The sequence below is a fragment of the Tauraco erythrolophus genome, chromosome 2, assembly GCF_009769465.1.
Source record: "Tauraco erythrolophus isolate bTauEry1 chromosome 2, bTauEry1.pri, whole genome shotgun sequence".
Lineage (NCBI taxonomy): Eukaryota > Metazoa > Chordata > Aves > Musophagiformes > Musophagidae > Tauraco > Tauraco erythrolophus.
Window position 1 is genome coordinate 16,234,183 of NC_141466.1, and position 24,413 is coordinate 16,258,595.

The 24,413-nt window shown below is 39.8% G+C and overlaps 2 protein-coding genes across 2 annotated transcripts; one reads left to right on the forward strand and one right to left on the reverse strand.

Annotated features, from left to right (window-relative positions):
• Window positions 1–59: 59 nt before the first annotated feature.
• TRAPPC3L (trafficking protein particle complex subunit 3L) lies at window positions 60–23,921 on the forward strand. The gene is made up of 5 exons (XM_086631261.1): window positions 60–101; window positions 3,370–3,467; window positions 9,607–9,706; window positions 22,592–22,777; window positions 23,802–23,921. The coding sequence occupies exons 1-5, from the start codon at window positions 60–62 to the stop codon at window positions 23,919–23,921; spliced, it is 546 nt and encodes a 181-aa protein (XP_086487387.1).
• On the reverse strand, window positions 18,436–21,842 carry CALHM5 (calcium homeostasis modulator family member 5). Its single transcript, XM_086632127.1, has 2 exons — window positions 21,303–21,842; window positions 18,436–18,825 (listed from the first exon to the last, which is right to left on the reverse strand). Exons 1-2 carry the CDS (start codon window positions 21,840–21,842, stop codon window positions 18,436–18,438), a joined length of 930 nt encoding a protein of 309 aa, XP_086488253.1.
• Window positions 23,922–24,413: the final 492 nt, after the last annotated feature.

The window sequence follows — 24,413 nt, forward strand, 5'->3', positions numbered from 1 at the left end:
GCTTGAGGAAGAAAAGACATAAACCGACAATCAAGTGCATCAGGTGTCACACAGGCAACATGTCTCGGCCACCAGGAAGAAAGCAGGAGAACCACAAAATAGTAAGACATTTTTGTAATGTGCGGTTAAAATTGTGCATGGTGTAAGAATAAGCTATTATTGTATTGGTGTGTTTTATATGGTCATAATTCCGAATAGCCTGAATGTACTGAAAGGATGGGGATGAGTCTGCCAGTATGAGAACAGAAGTGCAGACAGCAATTATGGCTACAGTGGGACCCTCTTGTGAGCTGCCAACAAGCTGTCAGCTATTAAGCAGTGACGTTAAAAAGCCTGTCCATAGGACTTGAAGTCTGTTTGATTCTGAGCAGTAACACTCAGATTTGCTCATACCTCTCCAGCTACCTTGTCTATGACATGAGATTATTTTGAGACGGTCCTGCCCTCAACATGAATCCTTGAGGCTAAACTCTGTTCTTGTTTTGGAGAAAAGAAGCTTCACTGGCCACATCTCTACCTCAGAAATAGTTGAAGGAAGAGATGGTTCATCTGGGGCTGCAGCATACCTGTTGCCCACTGTATGCCTCCTGCATAGCAGACCACGTCTTCTTCTGGGGATTATGTTGCATGAGCAGGGGTCTTTCTTCATCCTCCTAATGTTGCAGTTTTGCACAGGGAGTGCACCATCACAGGGTCATAGAATCATAGAATCTAGAATGGTTAGGGTTGGAAGGGACCTCAAAGATCATCTAGTTCCAACCCCCCTGCTGTGGGTAGGGACACTCTCCACTACACCGGGTTGCTCAAAGCCTCAAAGAATCATAGAATCGTAAAATGGTTAGGGTTGGAAGGGACCTTAAAGATCATCTAGTTCCAACCCCCCTGCCATGGGCAGGGAAACCCTCCACTACACCAGCTTGCCCAAAGCCTCATCCAACTTGGCCTTGAACACTTCCAGAGATGGGGCAGCCACAGCTTCTCTGGGCAACCTGTGCCAGTGCCTCACCACCCTCAATGTAAAAATTGTCTTCCTTATATCTAATCTAAATCTCCCCTGCTTCAGTTTAAATCCATTGCCCCTTGTCCTATCACTACACGTCCTTGTAAAAAGGTCCTTCTTTAACTGCGTGATCACACAAAGCAGTATTCTGTGCTATTAAAGATGCCAGTTAGTCTCCTTCTTGTTCGCTGGCAGTGGTGTGTCTAAATGCAAAAAATTCAGATAGCAAGTTTCCTCGGAATCTCTATCTGTGGTTGAAAATTTCTGTTTAGGAATATTTTACCACAAGTCCAAAATACCAAAGTGCCATATTGCAGAAATAAGGCCACAGTGGTTTAAAAAACCTGCTAATAGTCTTGTGTCTTGAAGAGAATATGTTTGCATCTAAAAGCGTAACTATGAGACACGTATATATGTATACATACACATAACAAGCTGAAGAGAGAGGAAGTTGCTAGTTAGGAACAAAGAACATAGACAACTGTAGAAGACTGATAACTAAAGTGCTGAGATTCTAAACAGGTTTAGGAAAGATGAGCACAAAGTTTCTGAGACTGGAGTCTGTCTAGAAGCAGAGGTCTAAGTGCTTAGAGAGATTTATGGCCAAAGATAGAAATGTCAGGTAAGTTTATGTGCCTCTGTGCTTAGATAGCCATTAAATAAAGCACAGAGAAAAAGAGATCTCTGTTCCTTCTTTGGATGGTTCAACTCCACATAAGTCTTTCTTCAGGAACTTAGAGCCTTAAGGCTGTCTGGATGGTTAATGATGATTTTTGCTAAGAGTTGGGGCAGTGGAGAAGTCCAAGAAATCTTGAGGACAATGTTGTGCCAATTTCTGAAAAGGGGACAGAGATCTCCTCTGAAAAAAAAAAAAAAAGACTATATTATAATTAATGTTAATATACATAAATTGATGGGAAAAAATAATCCAACTGATCACAAGAATGGCTGATAAATGCAATTTTCTTGATATAATATGCTTAAGTTTCTCTAAGGTGTTTGTCTTATTAGAACACAGACTTTTTGCTGAGACTAGAACAGTACAGAACCCGTATGACATCTATTTACTCCATTCAAAACTTGTTAACAGGAATCTGGCATTATGCAATATTATTGTAAACAGAAGTTATCACCAAGGCGAGTTTAGGAAATATTTCCATACTACTTGAGATTTTGAGCAGTGACTTTTTAAAGGGAACATTGATTAAACTGCAAGCTTTTGATGCAATGGGAGCAGTAAGAGGTCTTTCCACCAAGCCATTCTTCCTTGCCTTGTGTGCTTGGTTCTATTTTTTCATTGGTATTCACTATTATTTTTCCACACGCTATAAACAAAAAATGCCTCTAGTCTGCCCATGTGCCACAGGCCTGTAGCACTTCCTTTAATTAATTCCTGTCCAAGAAGTTAGTGAGTCAATCTAGTCTCTCCTCTAAAGGCCAGCTGCTACTCCTGCTAAATACGGTCTATTCTACAGTGCCATGGAGGTGATCTGGCATGGCAGGGAGGCAAGAAAACTTTCCTCCAGGTTGGTGCACAGCTAAAGACCCCAGACTAGTATTTGTGACAGGATCTGTGCAGCAACCTCTTCATTTGCTCTCCATGCTCCTTGGGCAGGCAGCTGTAATTCTCCCCCATCCCTTTCATCTTGCTCATCCAGTGGATCCATACCAACCACGTCCTCTGTTTTAAGATACAGAAATAATGTCACAGTGAGATTGTCCAGGCATTTGGAGAGCTGGCATTGATAATGATTCAAGTTACTTGTAAAGTCTGATAAAGAAGGGAAAATGTCAATGTTCTCTTCTACTTTCCTTATTATTCTTTAAACTTGAGCTGAATGATGGTATTTTTTTAATTTTTCTGAGCTAATTTGTTTTTATCTACTTTTTAAATTATTTTTGGGAGGGGGAAGCAGCTGATGATCTGAATCGAATCAGCCATATCTTTGTGAAGGAACTGGAATTTCAGGGTATACACCGTTGTTCCTGTTGTAAAAGGACTAACAGCTCATTTTCTCAATTTTTCTTCCTGCAACTAAACACTTGTCAGTGATCTTGGATAGCATTTGACAGCATTTATCAATTTAACATGTGCTGTTATAGGATGCAAGAATGTACCTGATGAAATTAGCTGTATCCCAAGAAATGGTATTTCTGACAAGCAGAATCCCTGCACAGGGACTCAAGTGACGATCAAGTCGGACTGTCACACTTGAATTGTGGATTTCGGTGATTACACATCCATGGACAAAAGTTTCTTGATTAATGTAAATGTTATTTTTGCTTGCTTTTAATACAGTAGCAGCTCAAAAATGTGAAAAATTTTGACTCTAGTTTGCTTCACTTTCAATTTCCACCTTTTCTGGCAGAGCAAAGAACTTTTTGTACTCACATATGGGGCTTTGGTAGCTCAGCTGTGCAAGGACTATGAAAAAGATGAAGATGTCAACACCTGTTTAGATAGAATGTAAGTACTGCTTTAAATATTCAGCTGTATCAATGCTATTTGACCATCTGCGTATTGTGTTTCAGCTTTATGTCTGTTATCTTATGAGTTCCAACACTAGGATTACAGAGAGTACAGGGTTAAGGTTCAATATTCTGTCAACAGAAATAACACTAATTTGTGAATGAAGATCAACAATCACCCTTTGAATTCTCAGAGAAAATCATCAGGGTTGTTTTGACAGCTTACACTTGTTCCTTGTTGGTCCTTTGTTAAGCTAATTAATTATATAACCTTCTAAATGTCATCTCCTATTTACATGTATTCTTTTTCAATTTCCATGTTAACTCTCTTCTATTTCTTGATACCCATGTTATTTTGAACTAGACGAGCTTTTCGTTTCTCAAAGGTCTTTTCTAGTTAACATGTATTTCTATGGTCTTCCTATGGCTTCCCCCCATCTAGCTACACCGTGGTTTTGGGACTTGGACAGCTAAGAAGTAGTCACAATTCCAGGTTGTAAGGATTTGGCTTAGACTAAGTCAATAGGCAGACTCCTTTGGTAGTCAATCACCTTTCCTGAGGGTGTAATTGAGGTGTCTGACTTGAGCTCTCTGAATTGTCCCCTGTGGGGTGGCTCTCTTCCCCTGCCAACACCACCCACTCCGCCCTGGGTTAGGGGCAGATGGCCCTCTCACCTTTAAAAGCCCATACAACAATGAGTGATATAGCAGTAATGGTCAACGAGGAATTGATTTTTACATGGATAATCTCTGGAAAATGAAGCTCCTATGTTTTTAGGATCCTATCATCCTGACTGAGATTCCTAGGCGTTGTCACAGTAAAAATAATCAGCAAGAAACAACTTTTGAGGTGGTTGACAAGATGATAAGCTAAGATCTTTGGCTTGTGTTTTCAGGCAAAATGGACATGCAAAACAGATTTACAACAATCACAGTGGACAGAATACCCAGCGATTTGACTATTAATCTGAAAGCTTGCAAACAAGTTGTAGCAATAGCTATTGATGTGTTACCAAAAATCCGGAATAAGAAACTTATCAACACCAATGGGATGTGGATAAGCAGACACTTCTTTATTGCGGCGCCGGGTGCACGGGGGATATCTCCTCCTAGCGTGCGTACCTTGCACCAAAATTAAACTTCTTATATAGAGCTTACATATGCAAATCCATTAGGTAATCATACATAAACATATTATTTCCTGAAAATCATTAGCATATTCTCCTCCCATTTCCAATTCTGTGCAAGAAAAGTTAGAATCATCTAGAAATGAGTCTGGGGTGTAATATGGGTAGGTGGTCTGTGAGTCAATGGTCGCGATCTCCCCCTGCCGGAATTACCTTTTGCTTAAGTTCACGGTTTCTGGCAGGTACCCATAGACCATTACGAAACCGTTATGGTTGGCTTTCTTCATCTTCATTAATCTAGACCTTGATAGCTACATGCATTCTTCTAGTCCTATGTAGCTATCATAAATCAGTTTACAAATCAACTTGTGCTTTGTACTACATGTTCTTACTAAATGAATCTGACCTATCCCTTTGGTCCTGGTTCAGGGCTATACAGGGAGTTTCATAGCAGCATGTGATTACTATACAAGCATACTTTTCATTAAAAAGGTTTCTTATAATTCTATATTATTAAAATCAACTACAAAACCATATTAATTACAAACTATTGATTAAATTTTAATTACCAAAATTCTAAGTATCAGTAACATTTTCCCCCTTTGAAAGTATTGAAAGCTATTTCAATACTTTGACCACTTTCACTTTTATTGTTTAATACTTACTTATCATCATGTTCAAGGCTAAGATTAGTTTCAGCATATTTTGGTGATGAACCGTAGTCTGGTGGAATAGTAGGTAACTCTCATGATTCTGCGATTGATTGCAATTCTATTAGCAAACTGTTTCTTTAAGCAATTGTATAATAGAATGATCATCAGTAAGACAATTAGCAACAGAAACAGAGTTTTAATCAAAGATTGGATCCAAGAGCTTAGATTCCAGCCTAGTCCTTTGAAAATTTTTCCTATCCAATCTTCTGACGTGTCTTCTCGGATTGATTCTGTTTCCTTCTCAACTTTTTCTAGCAAATCCAAATCATGCTCTACATCCTGTGTAACGTTTGGAATGTGTATACAACAGTGGTCTAACTTTGAGATATCCACATACCCCATGTTCTTTGAGTAGTCTAAAGCCACTCTATTTTGAAGTGTCATTTTAGATGTTGCTTGCAATTGAATGTTTAATTCTTTGAACCCTTTCTTTGTAACATTTGCTAACTCCTCGACTTGACTTGTTAAATGATACAGCCATTCTCTGTTTCTATACGAGGCTATAGGATTTAGAAGAGACTCAAGAGCCCAGCTGATTTTCAGTCCTGTCGATGGTTCGTTCCAAATATCATCTGTCTCAGACCTTTTAGTTCGTTTTAGATTTAGATTTTCTAAGGGTCCTTTAAATGGTGATTTTTTCCAAATTGGACATAATGTTGGCATGCCTAAGGTAATTTGTTTACCTTTACCATCTAATGGTAAGTGAGTTGTCCAGGTTCCATCATTTAATGCCCAAACCAAGTGTCCAGGACTCTGGATTGTACTTTTCTTACAACTTAAGAATGTTCCTTTTTTAATTTGATAATCTGCAGCCAATTGAAGATCATTTTTGAGTCCTCGACAGAAGCATCCATATCTCACTGCAGCTGCTAAAGGGGGAATTTTTGTATTATTTTACTTACTGTACTACAATTGTAAATTTTTTCACATTTCCACCAGGGTACTGAACTTTCCTTTTTAGTGACGTAGTTCCTCTATCTGTCACTGTTGGCCAAACTCCATAAACTGACCCTACCCACGTAAAACACCAAGGGGTTTTCGCCATGTATTGAAATTGGGAGAATATAGCCATAGACCAAATTGATTCCCAAGTAAGTTCTTCCTTTTATGAAGTTTCAACATTTTCTTTACATTTCCATTCCATTATTGTACGGCTTATATTCGTTTTTATTGGTTCATCATAAGAACACCATCCATAACCATATCCTGAATCTAGTCCTGTCAAACCTCCACTGATGTCTACAAAGTTTGAATTCAGTAATTTTGTACATTCAGCTTTACTTCCTGGGGACTTCCATTGTTTTCTAATGTATCTCACTTGTTCATACCATTGAGTCACTGGCTGTTCACAGTGAGTGGTCTCATTTTTATGTTCCTGATTAATCAAATTCATAGTTAAGATTCCCCATGGAATAGATTCACCTACCGCTCTTGGTATGGGTAAACAAGCAGTAATCTGTGTAACATTCTGCAAATTGGCAAATCCTTTAATTAATCCTAATATCAAATTTTCCTCAGGTGTTTGTTTGGGAATTTCAATCACTTGTTCTGTTTCTAATTGTCTTTTGTTCCTACTCACCAAGTCAGTCCATGGTTTCACTAGTACTGCTTTCCAGCATAAGATCCAAAGAACAATTAAAAACAGATATAAGAAATTAGACATGTTTCAGAGTCAGTTTCAAAGTCTCTGGGTCACGATTCACAATTTTCCAGGGTGCTGGTGCTTTCTTCACTCGAGTGTAATGTATCCAGGCTGTAGATTCTGCAATCTTGACTGCTGTGAAGGTTGTCAGCAATATTTGAAAAGGTCCTTTCCAGCGCTCTTGCAGAGGTTCAGAAGTCCACGTCTTTACGTAGACATAATCTCCTGGTTGGAAATCATGCACTGGAGTGTCTAAAGATAAAGGTCGATTCCAAATCACAGCACTCCGAATTGCAGCTAAGGTTTTCCCTAGAGAAAGCAAATAGTTATATACATCTTGTTTTCCTTTTACGTGCATATTTGGATTTGGTTCCGGGGACTCATAAGGTTTTCCGTACAACAATTCATAAGGACTGATAGAGGTTCCACTCTTTGGCTGTACTCTGATTCGAAGTAATGCCAAAGGTAATGCTTGAGGCCATTTTAAATTTGTTTCTTGACAAATTTTACTTGTTTGTCTCTTTAGAGTCTGATTCATTCTTTCTACTTTTCCACTGGATTGTGGCCTCTAGGATGCACGTAAATCCTAGGCAATGCCACAGTAAAAATAATCAGCAAGAAACAACTTTTGAGGTGGTGGACAAGATGATAAGCTAAGATCTTTGGCAGAAGAGTAAAGCTTGTGTTTTCAGGCAAAACGGACATGCAAAACAGATTTACAACAATCACAGTGGACAGAATACCCAGCGATTTGACTATTAATCTGAAAGCTTGCAAACAAGTTGTAGCAATAGCTATTGATGGAAGTGAGTAAAAATATCATTGACTGGAAAAAAGAAAACTAATTTATTCACTAAGAAGGGGCAACATCCCTCAGATGTTCATTTGATATTAATCCCTCATTCAGCTCTGATGAAAATCATACATTTAAACAATTCACAGACTTCTTTCTGATGCTATAGTAGAAATTACTAAAGGGTAGTTTTGGAAGATGTGGAGACATATTTTGCTGTTTGTGTTTTTTTATTATAGCAGTTTTTATAAAATATTTTTTCTCTTGATAAAGAGAAGGACTTGATAAAATAATGACAAGTTTCATTAAAGCATTCATTTCATTAAGACTATTACTTCCATGCAGATGAAAACAGCTCAATTTGAGGAAGAAACCTTATAGATTAGCAGACCTGTGACAGCTGGGAACAATAGTCTTAGGTCTCTCTCTCTATGTATGTACATATATAATCCATAGTGAGAAGGGTGTTTTTCACTATACAGTTGCCAAATAGCTGCTTATCAATTTATTATTCATTTGAGTTTGCAAATCTAAGGCATAAAAATTGAAAAGGATCTAAGTAGTCATGTACATCACCAATAAATACCTTGCTAACTGCTGCTGACATCTTTATCAACATTAATACTGATACTTAGGCAATAAATATTTCATTGTTTTCTGATGCATGACATACTGCAATTTTAAACTTCATGCTGCCAAAACCACTTTTTGGTCTTGTCGTCGCATTAGATGTCAGATCATTTTTTGGCTTCTTGTCAAAGACGTGGTACAAAATCAATAAGAAACTGCATCGAGTTCAGGCTGCTTCACTGAGGGTGTAGGGCCTCTGACAAACCTGCAGAGACTGCCAACATCCACATAAATGGAAACAAAAAATTCCCGAAAAACATTTCTGAGTTGAGTTCACATTCTTTCCTAACATTTATGTCAATCTCTTTCCCCTTTTTCAAAAAACGCTTGGAGGCATAGCTATTTTACACATTGTGTAGTTGCTGACCTTTATTAATGTGGGAGAGGTAGGAATGAATATTTGTTTTATAAAAAATTCCATTAACTTCCATCCTTTTTTATTTAGTTTGTCTGAAACTGTAGTGTAAAATACAAAATGAAGGTGGTGTTGTACTGAAACTGTATATTACCTAGCAATTTTTGGATTCTTTCTGCAACTAGTAGATGAAGGGAGAGAACACGTTAGAAAAAAGACAAAGAGGGAGTGTGAAGGAAGAGTGAAAAACGAGATGAAGAGATAAGAGGATAAAGTGAAAGAGATTGGGTGTGAGTTCATTTCCTATGGGTTTTCCATGCACCTGAATGCTGCAATGAGGGTGCCCAGGATTTGCCGAACTCCCCACCAGCCCAGGGATGAATGCTGTGACCTGGAGGGGCAGTTGCTCTGTTCTCCTTGACAGAGGAAGTGTGAGATGAACTCTGGGAGTCACAGAGGAATGGAAAAAATCCTGTGCTATGTTATCCTATCCTATTTTCAGTGACAAAGCAGTATTAATCATGTGTCTTCTTTGTATATTATTTATATATTATATATCTAATATCTAATATTTATTCATCTATGTAAATGTATATATAGACAATGTGTCTACAAACACCATTCATATCGTCCTTCCTAGGAGTATTGTGCTCAAAGGAGTATGATTCCTTAAATGACTACATGAATAGCAATCCTACTGTGCTGCAAAATGTGGCAGAAAGAAGAATCTAGACCGGCAAAATCTGTTGTCCTCAAAGCCATTCATTTAGGAACATGCAGCTGTTCTGCTGGAAGAGCACAAGAGACAGATTAGGGAGATGGCAGGTGGAAAGAAGTGCCCCATTTTGAATGTTAACTAACTTTGTTTTCTCCTTAGGGGATACGGCATTGGCGTAAGGCTGATTGATGATTTTTTAGCTCGTTCAGCTGTGAAAAAGTGCCGCAGTTATTCTGAAACCGCAGACATGATTGCACAGGTAAATAACATTTACATTCTCTAGAGCTTCATCATCTTCAGTGGTCTTAGCTGTTCCCTCCTCCTCTATCAGTTTGCTCCAGAACAGTTATCTACATTTTCTGCTATATTGGGATTTTCTTATCAATAATCACTCATCTCTACAATCACACCCATGCTTCCATGGGTGAAATACAGCCTTTTCCTTATCTACAACTTTATATTGACTAGTAGCTCATTGAGGTTGGCCTTGAGAGGAGACATCCGTTTCTAGGCCTGTAGCGTAGTGCTACATCAGGCTGGGAAAAAACCAACATTCAACAGAACACAAAAATTGAGATGTTTAATGAGAAAAGAATTTTGTGGATACTCTTGATAAACCCACAATGGTAAGTTTACCACAAAGGGTCGTCAAAACCACGGAATTGGTTCACATGGGTATTAGTTTTATATCTGAGTTGAGGACGGAGAACACAAAATGGGATACCACCTGTGAGAGGTTGCCAACCCCTGACCTAAACTGACCTTAAAGTCAGTTGCTGAGCTGAAATTAAAATTCTTCTATTCCTAGTAGCCTATGAGGCGTTTTGACATTAGAAGAATTAAAAAGTTTCTTTTTGTTTGGTGCAACTTAAGCTGTTTTCTTCTACTCTTGTCAGAGAATGCAGCAAACAAAAAAATGATCCAGTTTTAAGAAACTTCGAATTGTATATTCCCTCACTTTTTTTCTTTTTGTAGGAGCATAAGCCTTAACCATCTCATACAGATCTTAAACGTTGATATTCTCACTACTGCCATCTGAATCTCCTCAATATCTCCATAATTATCTTAGATGGTTTTTAACCTTAAAATGGTAGTATTAAGAATAATCTGCAGGATTTTCTGCAAAAGAAAGACTCAATGGTAGCAGAGAAGAACTGTAAGAAAGGAAAATGAGAGGAACATTTTCCTCACTAACCACAAATCTAATAATAAAACCAAAAAGATAAAATCAGAGTGGGTACTTCTGCCTCCTTTGGTGGAAATTTCCCTTTTATTGAGTAGTCTTTCTCATGACTGTCAGACGAGAAAGATCTAGGAGGAAATTTAGCAGTATTAAGAAATACACGGGTTTCTAAAGATGTATTTTTGACCCCATGGGCAAGTCAGAGTACCTGGGGAAGCTCAAAGAGAAATCCATAGCATGTCCAGCCCCTTTAGACAGCTGAGTCACTGTAAAAGCAATGGTAGTCCATAGATATTAATTTAGCTCAGACTAATACCTGCTCAGGTCGTGGTGAATGATCCCTTTTATCCTTTATGATTTTCAGCTATGAAGTGTTGCCAGTAAAGATACGCCTGGCATTTCCCAATGGTGAAAATTAACCACACTTTTTAACAAAGAACTATTTGCTAGGTAGTCATTTTGATTTAAGAGGAGAGATCAGGACATCAGTTAGTTGAACTGAGATTCATTTCCATTGGCTCATTTTGGCAGACAAAAATACGTGTGGCATACTTTTTGATTGCTTGAGAATTACCAGTAGCATAGCTAAATGTGAGCATTATGTTTAACTGCCAGCTACAGAACTGGGAAACAGCAGGTTTTCTATATATTGAACTAAGGCACTAGTATATGCTGGTTATATGGGAGTATCTCAGTTCAAAACGTACGTGGGTATTATCAGGTGATGTGTGATCCTGCTCACCTGACATCAACCATGTCAGAAATACCTACGTTACATCTGACTGAGAGAGAGGGACAGAAGTTATGTTATCATTCCAGAATGCTTGTCTGGAACATAGAGGAACTGATGGCTGTCACGGAAAGAGAGAAAGAGCCTCTTTGCATTTGCTGTTGCTGGTAGGGCTATAAAGTGTGCATGTGCACAACACATGTACACCGTGATCTGCCAAAGTTTAAAGCAGAAGCAGGTGACATTACTGAAAGCCAGCCAGATCCCATTAGCTCATAAAAGAGTGGAAAGTAAATTTCTTCCTGAAGTAAAATGTATTTTGGAGTCTCAAATCAGGATGATGTATAACAAAGCTCCTCCTTTGGAGGAGCTGAACCTGGGTAGAGGATCCACTGGAGACAGTGAGGGCAGCTGAAGGAAAACTGTGAGACAAGCAGCAATTCAATCACTGCATTAAAACACACTGTCTCATTAAAAGAATGATACCAGGCTGCAATATCACGTTTTTGTTCACTTTTATGTTCTTCTTCAGGTGGTATTTGTACTTTATTTTCTCTGGATTTTCATCTATATGACAGATATCTAATTTTTGGGGTCTTGTTCCTCACAGTTCCCTTATTTACAAACGCTTTAGTACAGTTGAACCATCATTCTTAAGTACAGGGGGTTCAGCAACAAAATACAGTGAGAAATTAACCATCAAAGTAAGCAAAAAGATACTATTTCTCTGCAGGCTATACTTTAAAAAAAGAGACTTACTGAGAGAAATAAAATTACTTGGAAAGATTAGAACAAACTTTAAAGCACACAGTCTCTTGAAAAGACTTTAGCAAACTAACAGAGGAGTTCTGTAGTAGGCGTATAACCTTTCTGAGGCAAAAAGTAATATGGAAAGCATTTTCCTATTTATCCTGGTTTTGGCTGAGACAGAGTTAGTTTTCTTTTTAGCAGCTGGAAGAGCTCTGTGTTTTGGTTTTAGTCTGGGATTCGTTATGAGAAGAACGCTGATAGCTCACTAATGTTTATAGTTGGCACTGAGATCTCAAGGACTTTTCGGCTTCCCGTATTTTTGCCAGTGTGCAGGAGCACAACAGGCTGGGGGTGAACATGGCTGGGACAAAGGGCCCACAATTCCTCTTATGATTTGAACTTAGACTTCGGATTGAGGCCTAAATTGGCCAATGAAGTATTCCATATTGTGCAGCATCATGCCCAGTGTATAGATGAGAGTTGGCCAGGAAGATTTTTTTCTCTCTCTCTCCCTTTGGATCTATCTTTTCTTGGGGCTCTTCCTCTTCTGGGACTGCGTTTTTTTAGGATCGCTAGCTGAGACAGATTAGGCATTGGTCACTGGGTGGTGATGGGCAGTTGCACTGTGCATCACTTGTTCATATATACTATTATCATTTATATATATTATCATATATTATTATATATCTATTATCATTTTCATAATTATTGCTTTTAATTTTATTTTATTTCAATTATTATGCTGTTCTTATCTCAACTCACAAGTCTCCTTCCCTTCTCCCCTTCAATTCTCTTCCCTGTCCCCAGGGGTGAGGGAGGGTGAGCAAGCAGCTGCATGGGGTTTAGTGGCCGCCTGAGTTAAACCACGACAACATTTCTTTGGAAAAACATTTTTTAAATAGTCTTCAAGCACATTTGTCTGAGGCACATACCAACAATACACATGTAAAATAACCCAGCAAGTAACTGCAAATACACTGTTAAAGTTGTCGGTTCAGAATTACACGGCTGTTTACATGATCTCTTTAACTCCTCAGCAGTCGTGTTCTCAGCCAGAAGAAAGCGCTTCGATACTTAACTGCACTAACCCTTTTTAGGTAGAAATCTCTTCGAGGATGAGTGTAAAACCAGTTAAAAGTTAAAGTAATTAAGGCAGTTAAAGAGTTCATGTAGTTGGACCCAAATGTCCTGTAAACATAGCAGTTATCCTGCAGTCCTTTGGAAAGCAAAGGAGAAGTCTGTAAGATCAAGCTGTGGGTGTTCGCTGTGGAAATGGAAAGAGATGAAGCAAAGGAAAAAACATAAAACAAGGAGTACAAAGCCAGCTTGCCATAGTAGGAAATAAATACTGGAGGAAAGGTGCACATAAGGCCATGACTGAGGGCTTAAAACTTCAACCACTGGTTCAGACTATAAAGCCTGGGATTTACTACTGGCTTATATGGGGTTGGAGAAGGGCCAACATGTTTTGATGACAAACCAAAGTGAGTCCTTTACACTGAGTTCCCACGGCCCTCACTGACTTCTCGTGTTGTGCTGTGACTTTGTATGGTTGCAGTTGAGGTAGCATCAAAAAAAGATAAAAGAGGCCATGTGAAAGTAGGGTTTCTGCTCACTGGAAAATTGGGATAAGAAAATGGAAACCAATTGAGGAATGAGTGGTATTAAGAACAAAGATCAGCTGAAGAAGTAATGTCCAAGACTCGATTCAGAATTTGGATTTGAGTATAACTGAGGATTACTTTTGAAATGAGGGTGATAGTTTTGTTCTACAATCCTACAAAACCAAATTTTCACTTCAATTCCTTCTCACAAGACCTCTAGCATCATTGATCTGATTGAAAGAGATGCAAAAAGTAAAGTTTCTGGTTTTAGATGTAATCCTAGAACAATGGTACCTTCTATAGCTCAATGTCACCATGCCCCAGGAGGTGTCTGTGTGTGCTACTGGTGGGAGCAGCCAGGCCACGCTCTCTGGTCCACAGTGAGTTAGTGCTGGCTCCATAGCTGTGTTAATACTGTATTGTGACTAAAGATACATCCCTTGTTGAGGAGCCATGGCGGGAGAGATGGGCTTTATTGTGGAAGCTCAGTACCCCATGAATGCAGCTTGTAGAGAGGCCCTTGGAGACCACCAGGGCTGGGGCAACCCAACTGTGTCACCTCTAAGCCCAGAGCTGTAGGACAAGAGATATGGTTCCCCTTTCCATGAAAGGTCCTATCACACAAGGTCCCCGTATATTGACATATGGCCCGTTTGAAAGTCTGACAGAAGCTGGCAGATCTTACGGAGCTGGTAAATGGTGCTTTTCAGATCTCAACAGTGAGTGAAATGCATACAGCACGTTGCTCTGCTAAGTGGTAGACAGCAAACTGAAAAACGAAGTGCAGCACTGTAAAGAGTAAAGAAAAGTTTGTGAGTATGTGGAATCAGCAACAGATGTCAAGATCTTTAAAGCATCTTGCTTTTCCCAAACTCTGACTGTGGAAAAGTACTCGGAAAAGTATGCTAGCAAAAATGTTATTTTGGCTGCCTTTCCCCTTCTTAGCAGATTAATTCTGGTCTTTCCTTAATCTTGTTATTATGTAATCTGAAATTATGGTTTCAATTTTTTTAACAGTCTGTATTATCACTTTGCAGCGTTATTTAAGCATACAAAGTTTTGTAGTGAAAAGTCTTCAGTAGTATATAAAGGGACCGATAAGTTAGTAACCTCCTAAATATTTCAGTAACTCTAGACTGTATTTGAGCACCATCAAAATGTTAATGAATTTTTTTCTTGTTGCTTGGGAGAGATGGGATGCTGGTTGAGATTTTGAAAAGGGGCAGTGGTACATTTTTGATTCTGACTGCATAGATTTCTTGTTTGACATTAAGCAGTGCATAATCCCATAGAGTTGCAAGTAACATTTTAAAAAGAGAGATTTTGCTTTATATGGCTGTCATTTTGACGGTGAGCCTATGTACATGTCTAAATAGATATTCTTTTTTTTTCCATTTCATATAGCTAGAAATGAGACAGATTTATGGATGCAACTTTCCAAACTGCTCATTTGTTTTCCTTCACTGTCTTTTGGAGTCACAAAGAAAAATTGAAAAGACCTTTGTTTTACCCTCTGAGAAATTGTATATGGTAGTTTTAAAGGAATTTTTGTCCAGTCATAGCCTGAATTAAAAACAAATGTTCCTATCTGTTCATTGAATTACTTATCTATGTACTTACATTATTTTTCTGCCGAGACGTTTTACAATTTTCACTTTGTAGTTCTACAGTTTTGCTCCATTGCAAACCAGCTACTGGTTTTGCATAGTTTCCATGCAAGTTCTCTCTTACACAGGAAATTTTGATAATAGATTTTGAAGACATTCGTCATATCGTAATGCGAAGTACAGATGAAACTAAACTGAAAGCATATGAGGGCCTAGCATGGTTAACTAGTTTTTGTTCTTGCGACAAAGACTTGAAGTTTGAAGGAGCAGCAGATGTGTAGAGGAAGAAGAGTTAGGAGAATTTAATGAGAAAATTGGGTTGTTACGGAGGACATGAAATAGTAAACTGAGGGACAAAGCACAGAGAATTGAGCAGAAGTTTCCTGTTTATTTGTGCACTCATATTTTGATGGACATCAGTGTTGATGCAAAATCTAAATTTTCCAAGAGAAAATATTAATTCTGCTGTTTGAGTTTTTTTCCCAGTTTGTTTTGGATAGTGTTGACAATAGTCTTCACCTCTTTCTGAGCTGCCTTGGTAGCCGGAGAACTTTAATTCAGGGACAATGTTGATGCAAAACAGCTTTTGCAATAGCTACTTGAAGGACAGGGTTAAATTTGACAAAACCAGACTCCAGTTGAAAACATAGGGTCAAACTGGCTTTTATTTTTGTCTATTTTTATAGAAATATTCCAGCATCTACAAGGCAATTGCATTAAATCACAGACATTTTGGTAAGACAAGTTGGGGTAACTTAGCCCTGGGAACGAGGGTCAGGGAGAGCCTTAGGCTCCGTTCAGGCACATGTTGCAGCACTAAGCGTTCAGCAGCTGCTCTTGGAGGTGGAGACACTCAACGTGAGTTACCTGTGAACATGAAACAGAGTAAGGATGAGGAGAGAAGAACGCGCCTTGGCTTTACCCCTCCATGATAAAGGAGAAGGCCAGGCTGGGAACCACTCCTGTTTCAGACGGTCCTGACTACTCAGGTGCAGAGCCTTGAGCTTTCTCCTGAGGAAAAAGAGGGTGCCAAAAGCCCAAAGTAGGATCCCTCTGTCCTCTCACCTTTCCCTCTGCCAACTATGCTTTTACTTCTGGGTTGCAGCTCTTATATCACAGTGGAGACCTCATCCTTACATCAACCCACTTGTCTCCCATATTCCTTGATCAGCTCATTAATCTACTTAGTGTCCTCCTCTTTGCATCCCTACTTGCTTTGGTTTTCTGTGGTACCGGAGAGGAAGGAGATGGAAAGATGCCTTTAGGAAGGCCCAGGCAGTGGGGTCTCCTCTCCTCTTGCATGTGGGGAGGAGCTGAAATGGGGCTGAGCAGTAGATGTTGGGGCATCTCTCCTAAAGAAAGAGAAAAGCAGACAAATGGGAAGGGACGTGTACCCTGGAATCAGATAGTTGCTCTACCAGGAGAGGAGCCAGAGGAGAAAAATGTTTATGCATCAGACAGGGTGTCAGTCATGCCTGCTGTTGTGACTCATTCTGGCAGCGTTGCCTCTGTGCTTTCAGGTGCAGCAGGTACATTTAGGCATATAACATGTTCTAGGTCTGCTGCAAAGTGGGTCAGCCGGGATAAAAAACTTGAAAACATTTGCTCAAAGGCCACAAGTTCTTCAAAACACAGTGAAAATTCTAAGCAGACAGCGGATTTAGCTCTTGGATTTTATTTTTAAAAAGACTAATGGTCTGTAAATGCAGATTATTTTTTTTTCTGCTGAAGAAGCGCAGCGAGTATGAGAACAGCTGGTTAGTCAGCCTGGTGTGTTGATAAGAGCCTGATTCAAGCAGAGCAAAAACATGATTCTTTGCAGACTCAGGGAGACTGGCAGTAAAAGCTGCATAAAAGCCTGCCCAGTCACCCCAGGGAAAGAAACTTGGCAGAAGCTTTGTTCTCCTTTTATACAGTGTTTGCAGAGACTCTGGACACCCTCTGTGGGAGCCACGTGGTGAATTCCAAGTGGGTGAGGTAAAGCGTAGGGCTCTGGGGTGAAACGCATTTGTCAGAAGCACTGGTTGTACAGTCGCCTCGCCCGTGTTGCCTGCTGGTTCCTCTTGCTCCAGATACTAAGTTTCCTAAGATATTCAGAAAAATTAACGTCAGCCTGCTGCAAAATATTTTCTTGTCTTAAAATGTGGAATTTCCTTCCAGGCCCTCTGCTGTAAACTGGCTGCAGGCCCCATACAAACAATGTTACATGGCTCTAGAGGCTGCACGCAGTGCCTGAAACCCACTCAAAACAGGAGCTTTATAACCATACAGAGATAAATTCTTGGTGGAAGCAGATAATACCAAGTACTCTACAGAGGCTAAACATCAGTGATGCATTTTCATTATTTTAACAAATCACTAACAACTGACTATGTTTCAAAATAGCATATTATTTTTTAACAAAACCACAAAAATGCCGAACCATTTGGTAATTTCAAGTTCTTGGTACCCTACTCTTTGGCTGTAAGATTTGTCTAAAAAATTACCTGGCACCTCACTGTCATTGGAGGTCACTGCCCCATGTCCCTGGCAGATGTCTCAGGGACTAGAAGACAAGGGCTGATCACTGTGACCATCCGTGATGTTCTAGGTACAACAGGAGTCCAAAGATGCTGAGATGCTTTGAGTGACCACTGGTGCCTCAAAACAATGCTGTACCTGCAAATGGCCTGGAAATGACCTGGAAGCAAAACCTTCACTCTCTGTGGGCTGTCAGAAAGCCACACACATCTTCTGTTGTTATATTCACACCTTTTAAACGGTGTTACTTTATGATTGTCTCTTGATTCACATAGGATAAGCATACTATAGCACCTTTTACATGAGATATTGTTTAAACCCTCTGGTAGAAGTCATTATACATCTTCTTTTGCTGTCAGCTCTTGATCTGGAGCCAGCGACGTTAGTAGAGCATGAACCCTAGGTGCCATGGAGGACTGCAGCCTTTTCACTGATGTAGGGAAATAATTTTGTTCCGTCCTTTTGGAGCAAGTCTGTAACTGGGAGGGAACGTGATGAAGAGGAAAGGTGCCATTGTGAAAAAAAAAAAGAGATGAAACCAGCTAGAAGCATGCTACATTAGCAAGATACAAAAAAGCTGAACATATATTTGATCTATGGTATTTCCCTTCTGTCTACATAGTCCAGTGTTGTCTCTCTTTCCTCACTAGTTTCTTTCTGGCCGCCTTCAACTAGCCTATGAATGGTGCTGTAATGCTGTTTGCTGTTGCTGAAAGAGTAGAGCTGGGACGCATCTTCCCATGCCTGAAAAGCTGGCAGGGGAATTGCTTCTGGCTCCTTGTTCTCGAAAAAGCACTTCAGGTTTCGTTCGCTCAACTTGGTGGCATACAGCTCGAAAATCTGCTCCAGTTGCTCCTTCTCCTTCTCCGCATACACCCTCCAGAACATCAGCTGGAGGTGGCTGACTTTCGACTGGCAGCTGGCACAGCAGGTGGTTAGCAGGGAGAGAAGAGCCGTGGTAACTATCACGCACCAGCCTAAAATCTGGGAAAACAAAAGATAGTTCAGGGACAGACGATCTCGAATCAGACCTCAACTACAAGACTGTATGAAGAAAAATCTGAGAGAGGTCTACGTGATCAGTCAAATAATGTTATGGCTGAATAGTGCTATGCAGAAAACAGATCAGACCTGAGAGCAGGAGTAGTGTCTGATGAGTTTATTGCACAGCTATAACCATCTGGCATGTAGGGTATGAGAATTGCTCGCTGGATTCTGTCACACAGAGGGAAGAGTGTATAGGGAATATATCACAATCACTGGAAGGGAAATGTTTTTCTATCTCCTGAAAGCGTTACATAAAATTACCCAGCAAAAATTAGGATTAAGACACAATTCTGAATTGTGACGAACTACAAAAGCAAAAAGGGTAAGTACCTTTTGTCCCAGATCAATCAACCTTTTAAACTCTGACCATTTTTAGATGTGTTGTTTTCAGACTTCTTTTTAATTAAAAAAAAAAAACCAACACAAAACAAACAACAACTAGAAATGTTGTAGCATTGATTAGCTAACAAGAATATAAAAGATAGTCTTAAATTTAAAAAGCTTTTCCCAAATTTTTTTACCAGGAGGTTCACTGAGCTATTCTTGTGAACCTTTTTTTGACTTTGATGAATCAGCCCTTTGTAGTGGAAAATAATTTTTATGGCAAAGCTAGTTTAAAATTATCTTCTTGCCCAATCCTGTAAGAATGCTGGAAGGAGAGGGCATGAGAAAGAAGAAAGAATGTGTGCATTGGCAGGTCTATGCTGGCACTGGAATAGAGCTCAATTCATCTACACACTGATTAGAAATAGTTGCTGTATTTTCAGATAACTTTGTTTTTGCTGAAATATGCTTTTCCAGCATGATTCACCTTTTTATTTTAGCAACTTCAGAGTTTTGACAAAATTACGTTAGGAACATATTAAAGGAAAGAGCTGCTTCCAGGGTTAGAGAAAGGGCTGGATGGAAAAATGTGCTTGGTTTTGTTATTGTGGGATGTTCTGCTTTAAGGACAGCAAAGATGTGAATGCAATTTTTTTAAGTCTAGTGCCACTAGCCTAACCAATAGTTTTACCCACCTATTCTACTGCAATGCGTAACATTTGCAAAAAAAACCCCCTTGTTTTCAAACAGTGGAACAAATTCCAGTGTGGAACAAATCTCCTAGGTTTCAGAGACCCATATGAAGTGGAACTGATTTCCCATGCTTTAATGGTGATGATATGGAAAGCTGCAACCTTTCTCATGTGAACACTTGCACTGATGTTAGAAAAATAACTGCCAATAAAAATCTATATTTAGCTGAGAGAATATAGAAAGTTTCCTCAGGGAAATATGTGAAACAGAAGCTTGACAAACAATTATTCTTAGGGACTAGTATGGAAGAATAGCTTCGCTTTCTTTTGTTTTTCCAGTCACTTTGTACTGACTTGATTTCTATGGGTACTTGAGAAACTGCTCTTTTTAGCAACTTTTCACTTTCTTGCAGCTTGGAGAATGAATTCTCATGCTACAAACTCAGTCACTGCTCTTTCACTATTTCCTATGCATACAACTTAAAGTCTTAAGCACTATTTGTTATTTCCTTCTGAAACTCTCAAATAAATAGCTTTGTCTGCAATGCAGGATTTGTCTGCATTCCACTCCTGTTTGCATGAGGATTGAAAATAAAGCTGGCTGTTAGGGAGGAAATGGTTCCATATGGATACAATCGTCTGACAAGAACTTGCTGGCTCCACAGTGTTTTTCCTTCTTACTGACAATCATCTTCCCATCGTTTTCTGTAGCCTTTTTTTTCTTTTCTTTTTTCCTTTGTTTTGATTTTTTGTCTCTGAATTTATTTACATTTCAAGGCAGTGAACAGAACTGTATCACACTAATATAGTAAAATGTAATACAATTTCAGCTTTGTGTATTCTGCTTGTTTTATTTTAGTGTTTCTTCCTTCCTCCAAGCAGGACAAAAACATGCTCTCATTTGGCATTGTGAGCACGAGAAACACAAACAGAAATGTATTATGTAAGCAGTCACAAATCTGTCACGAATCTTATTTTCCAGTATTTTTCTACTGTTAGTGACCTAAGATTTCATTACAGTATCATGATGATATAAAATAAGAGAGTATGATATGGATTTATTAATGGAACAGACCCCTTTAATGGGGTGACATCTGTTAATGCAGCCTCCTAAATAATCCAGTAGCTTTTTCTCTTTAGAGCAATCTTCATTTAGGAAGAAAGCTTTAAGTTACCTTGTTTTATTGATCCTGCTGTCAGTGGGAACCCCCAGGAAGTATGGCACAGCTCAAACTGAACTAAAAGATGGATCAATTGTATTTTGTGAGGCTGCATGGTGCCAAAACTTTGTTGATGTGAAAACAACGTTTTTATCTTGGCATCTGACATCAGGATCTTCCACAGATAAATCTCAGCAGCAGTAAAAACTGCATAATGCTCTTTGTTTATTTTTCTTACCTGAGACTGTGCTTGAAGGGTTCGTTTCAATTCATCGCTCTCTGGAAAGGGCATGGAGCTTTTGTCACAAGCTACCTTGTGTAGCTCTTCAAAGCACTTCTCAGATTTGCTGTGGCAAACTGCTTGTACGTAGGCAGGATTTTTCAAGCCACTCATGGCACATTCGTAAAAAGTCCCGTTGAGCAAAGCCACAGAAAGCCACATCACTGGGGCTACCAGAGCGTTTAGAGTGATTTGTCCAAAGACGTAAAAGAAATGGCAGGTATTCCCTCTGGGGAATATTTTTCTGGGATTCGCCCAGCAGCCCGTAAAGAGTTTCCAGGTCTTGCTGTTCAAGAAATATCCAACAACTAGCAAAACAAAAGCTGGGGAGAAGAGAAATACCAAACCATATCTGAAGTTTTCATTGCTGCAGGGACATCTGAAAGCAACAAGAGAAAACACACGTTCACCTCCCATTGTCAGCAGTGCCATAAAACTGTAACCTATAGCAGTTTTCCGGTTCATAAAGAATTTCAGGATTGTTTGGAAACCGTCCATGTTTGATACTCACTACAGAGGTAAAAATCAAGAAGCTTTTATCTTCAGTCGTAGCAGCCTGTAGTGGTGCAGCAGGGGAGAGCTTTCCCGGGGAGAAGCAGCCCACTGCCAGCCTGTCTGAATGCTGTCTAGATAACACCGTGATGTCACTGTCTGGAGAAACACGCTCACAGGGGACCAGTCCACCACCAGAGCAGATGTTGCACATTTACAGTAACATTCATTGGTAGTAGAAGGAAAACAAGCGATGCTCTGCATAACCAAATAAGTTTCCAGTCTTGGCAGTCTTATTCTTGGTGGGTTGTTGATTTTTCGTGACTGCAGACAGAGATCAGAGTGAAAACACACACTCACCAGTTGCAGGAGTTCGTGAGCTCTGATTATCAGAGTTGCTGGCAATGTAGTGAAGGCCCTAATATAGAGGTTAATGGTCCCAGGAGAGTGTGACATGACTGAAAGCAGGAAAGTGATAACAGTAAAACCACTTTGTGTGGGGTTGTAAATGTAGGAAGATAAAGACAGAATAACCAGCCTTCTGTTTTATTTCCCTGGAGTATCACGTAGCTCCAGATTTGCATCTCTGTCTCAAACTGATCACAGAAGAGATGAATCTAGTTTGATTTCCAGCCTGTCTCACCCTTCCCCCTATTTTCCTGGGATAAAGCTGGTCTACAGGATGCTACATCCTGAAGTTTGCCCTCTGCTTTGCACACAACAGACTGAAGCAGCAGAGTTTCATCCTTTTGCAGGTTGCTTTCAAGATGTACCTTGGGGTCACCCCTAGTGTGAGCTGCAGCAGTGCCGCAGGAAACGAATTCTCCTTAATCCTGGACAAAAACCCACTAGTGGACTTTGTGGAGGAGCTGCCGGCGGAACGAGCATCACTTTGCTACTGTAACCTCCTCTGTGGAGTGATTCGAGGTGCCTTGGAAATGGTAAGGAAGTGCACATCTATTTTCTCCATTCTTCGTCAATACGCAGAGGCACAGGGAGGCAAAACCACTTGCTCAGATAAAGGAAATTTAGTAGTATTTAATCTCTCTCTCAGATTAAATATCTGTATCTAAATAAAAGAGGGCCAGACTGATCCCAGATCCTGAGGTAGGGAAGCACACAGGTTGTCTCACGTCACGCTGTCTCTGCTTGGCTCTTCAGTGGGGGACTCAGGTGCAAAAGCCGGATGGGACCAGGGAACCAGCTAACACATAATGTGGAGAGCCTGGGGGACATGCTGGGCTCCTCCGCTGCTCCTTCAGCCTCTTTCCTGCATAGGTGTAACCGTCAGCCATCCCTGATTCTTTCCAAATACATGGAGATAAATAATATTCTTAGGTTACCACTGCACCTGCTGAAAGGGGGAACACAATGTGGATGAGTATAATGCTGAACATGCTAAGCATCAGAAGCGTATCAGATGGCATTCCAAATTTTGTTCTTAAATTTAAGGCTTTTACAAAAGAATAAACAAAGGGCATCATTTGAAAGTCACTGAGTTGTACAGCTTCGGTGGCATTTTCTGGAAGATAACTTATGGGCTGCTTTATGTTTCTGTCAGTTTCTAATTTGTCATATATCTTATGTTTCAAGAAAACAAAAGCTGTACTACTATTATGTATGTACGTCAGTCCCACTAATTAACAAAAGTATTGTAAGTATTAGGATGTGACCAGGAAATTTTGTGATCACACAATCATCAAGTACACAGTTTAGGTTCTCAGAAAAAAGCAAAGCACTGGAATGATGGGTACTGTATTATCAAATTCCAGTGTATATAAACTTCCTTTTTATTAACTTAGTTGGGAAAGTTATTTTAAAACAAACTAGAAACCTGTTTCTTCTGAAACCTGAGAAAGGGGGTCCCCTTGTGGTAAGAGAGAGAGAAAAAAAGCTCTTTATACTGGAGGAGGGGGAAAAACTGGACATTTCTTCACTTAACTGCTCCAACCCGTTTCTTTCTAGGTTCACTTAGCAGCCGAAGTTACCTTCCTCCAGGATAGGCTGAAGGGCGACGCTGTGACAGAAATAGGAATTACATTTTTAAGGAAGGCCGAAGATCGAAAGCACAAAAGAAATAAATGAAAGAAATATTGTCAGAAACCCTTGCTGAGGTGCCTTTTGCACCTTTGGTTTCTGAAGATGTGTGGGGTAAAAACAGCTGCCCTGAGCCAGCTGCACGAGGGCACCTTTGCCATTTGAAAGGTGAGGAGAGCCGGGCAGCAAACGGGAGGGGCAGAGAAGGGAGGAGCAATGTTAATCGTCGTGACACAAATGTCAGTATAAAAGATGAAAATGGCCTGCCATTCCTTCTCACATAACCAGGCTCTTGAGCTCAATGGAGGTTTTACTTCAGTATTTAGTGCACGCTGGATGCAAAATATGCATTTGGATGCCAAGTGTTTTCAGCTAAACGTGAGCACCTTTTCTCGTTTTGTTTGTTGGCAATGTTTAAAAGCGCGGTTGCGAAGAGGTGCTGTATTTCCCTGGCTGTTTGTGGTTAGGAACAATGAACTCATTCGCCGTGACTGCTGTATGCAGTGTCTGGCTGTCAGGTCCCTGTTTTGATGCGTAATT

Excerpts from the sequence above, each read along its gene's own strand:
- TRAPPC3L (XM_086631261.1), top strand. The coding sequence starts at position 60 with ATGTCTCGGCCACCAGGAAGAAAGCAGGAGAACCACAAAATA. Across the intron at positions 102-3,369 it reads AGCAGGAGAACCACAAAATA|AGCAAAGAACTTTTTGTACT; the intron begins GTAAGACATTTT and ends CTTTTCTGGCAG. Across the intron at positions 22,778-23,801 it reads TTCGAGGTGCCTTGGAAATG|GTTCACTTAGCAGCCGAAGT; the intron begins GTAAGGAAGTGC and ends GTTTCTTTCTAG.
- CALHM5 (XM_086632127.1), bottom strand. The coding sequence starts at position 21,842 with ATGGACGGTTTCCAAACAATCCTGAAATTCTTTATGAACCGGAAAACT. Across the intron at positions 18,826-21,302 it reads CCCTTCAAGCACAGTCTCAG|ATTTTAGGCTGGTGCGTGAT; the intron begins GTAAGAAAAATA and ends TTGTTTTCCCAG.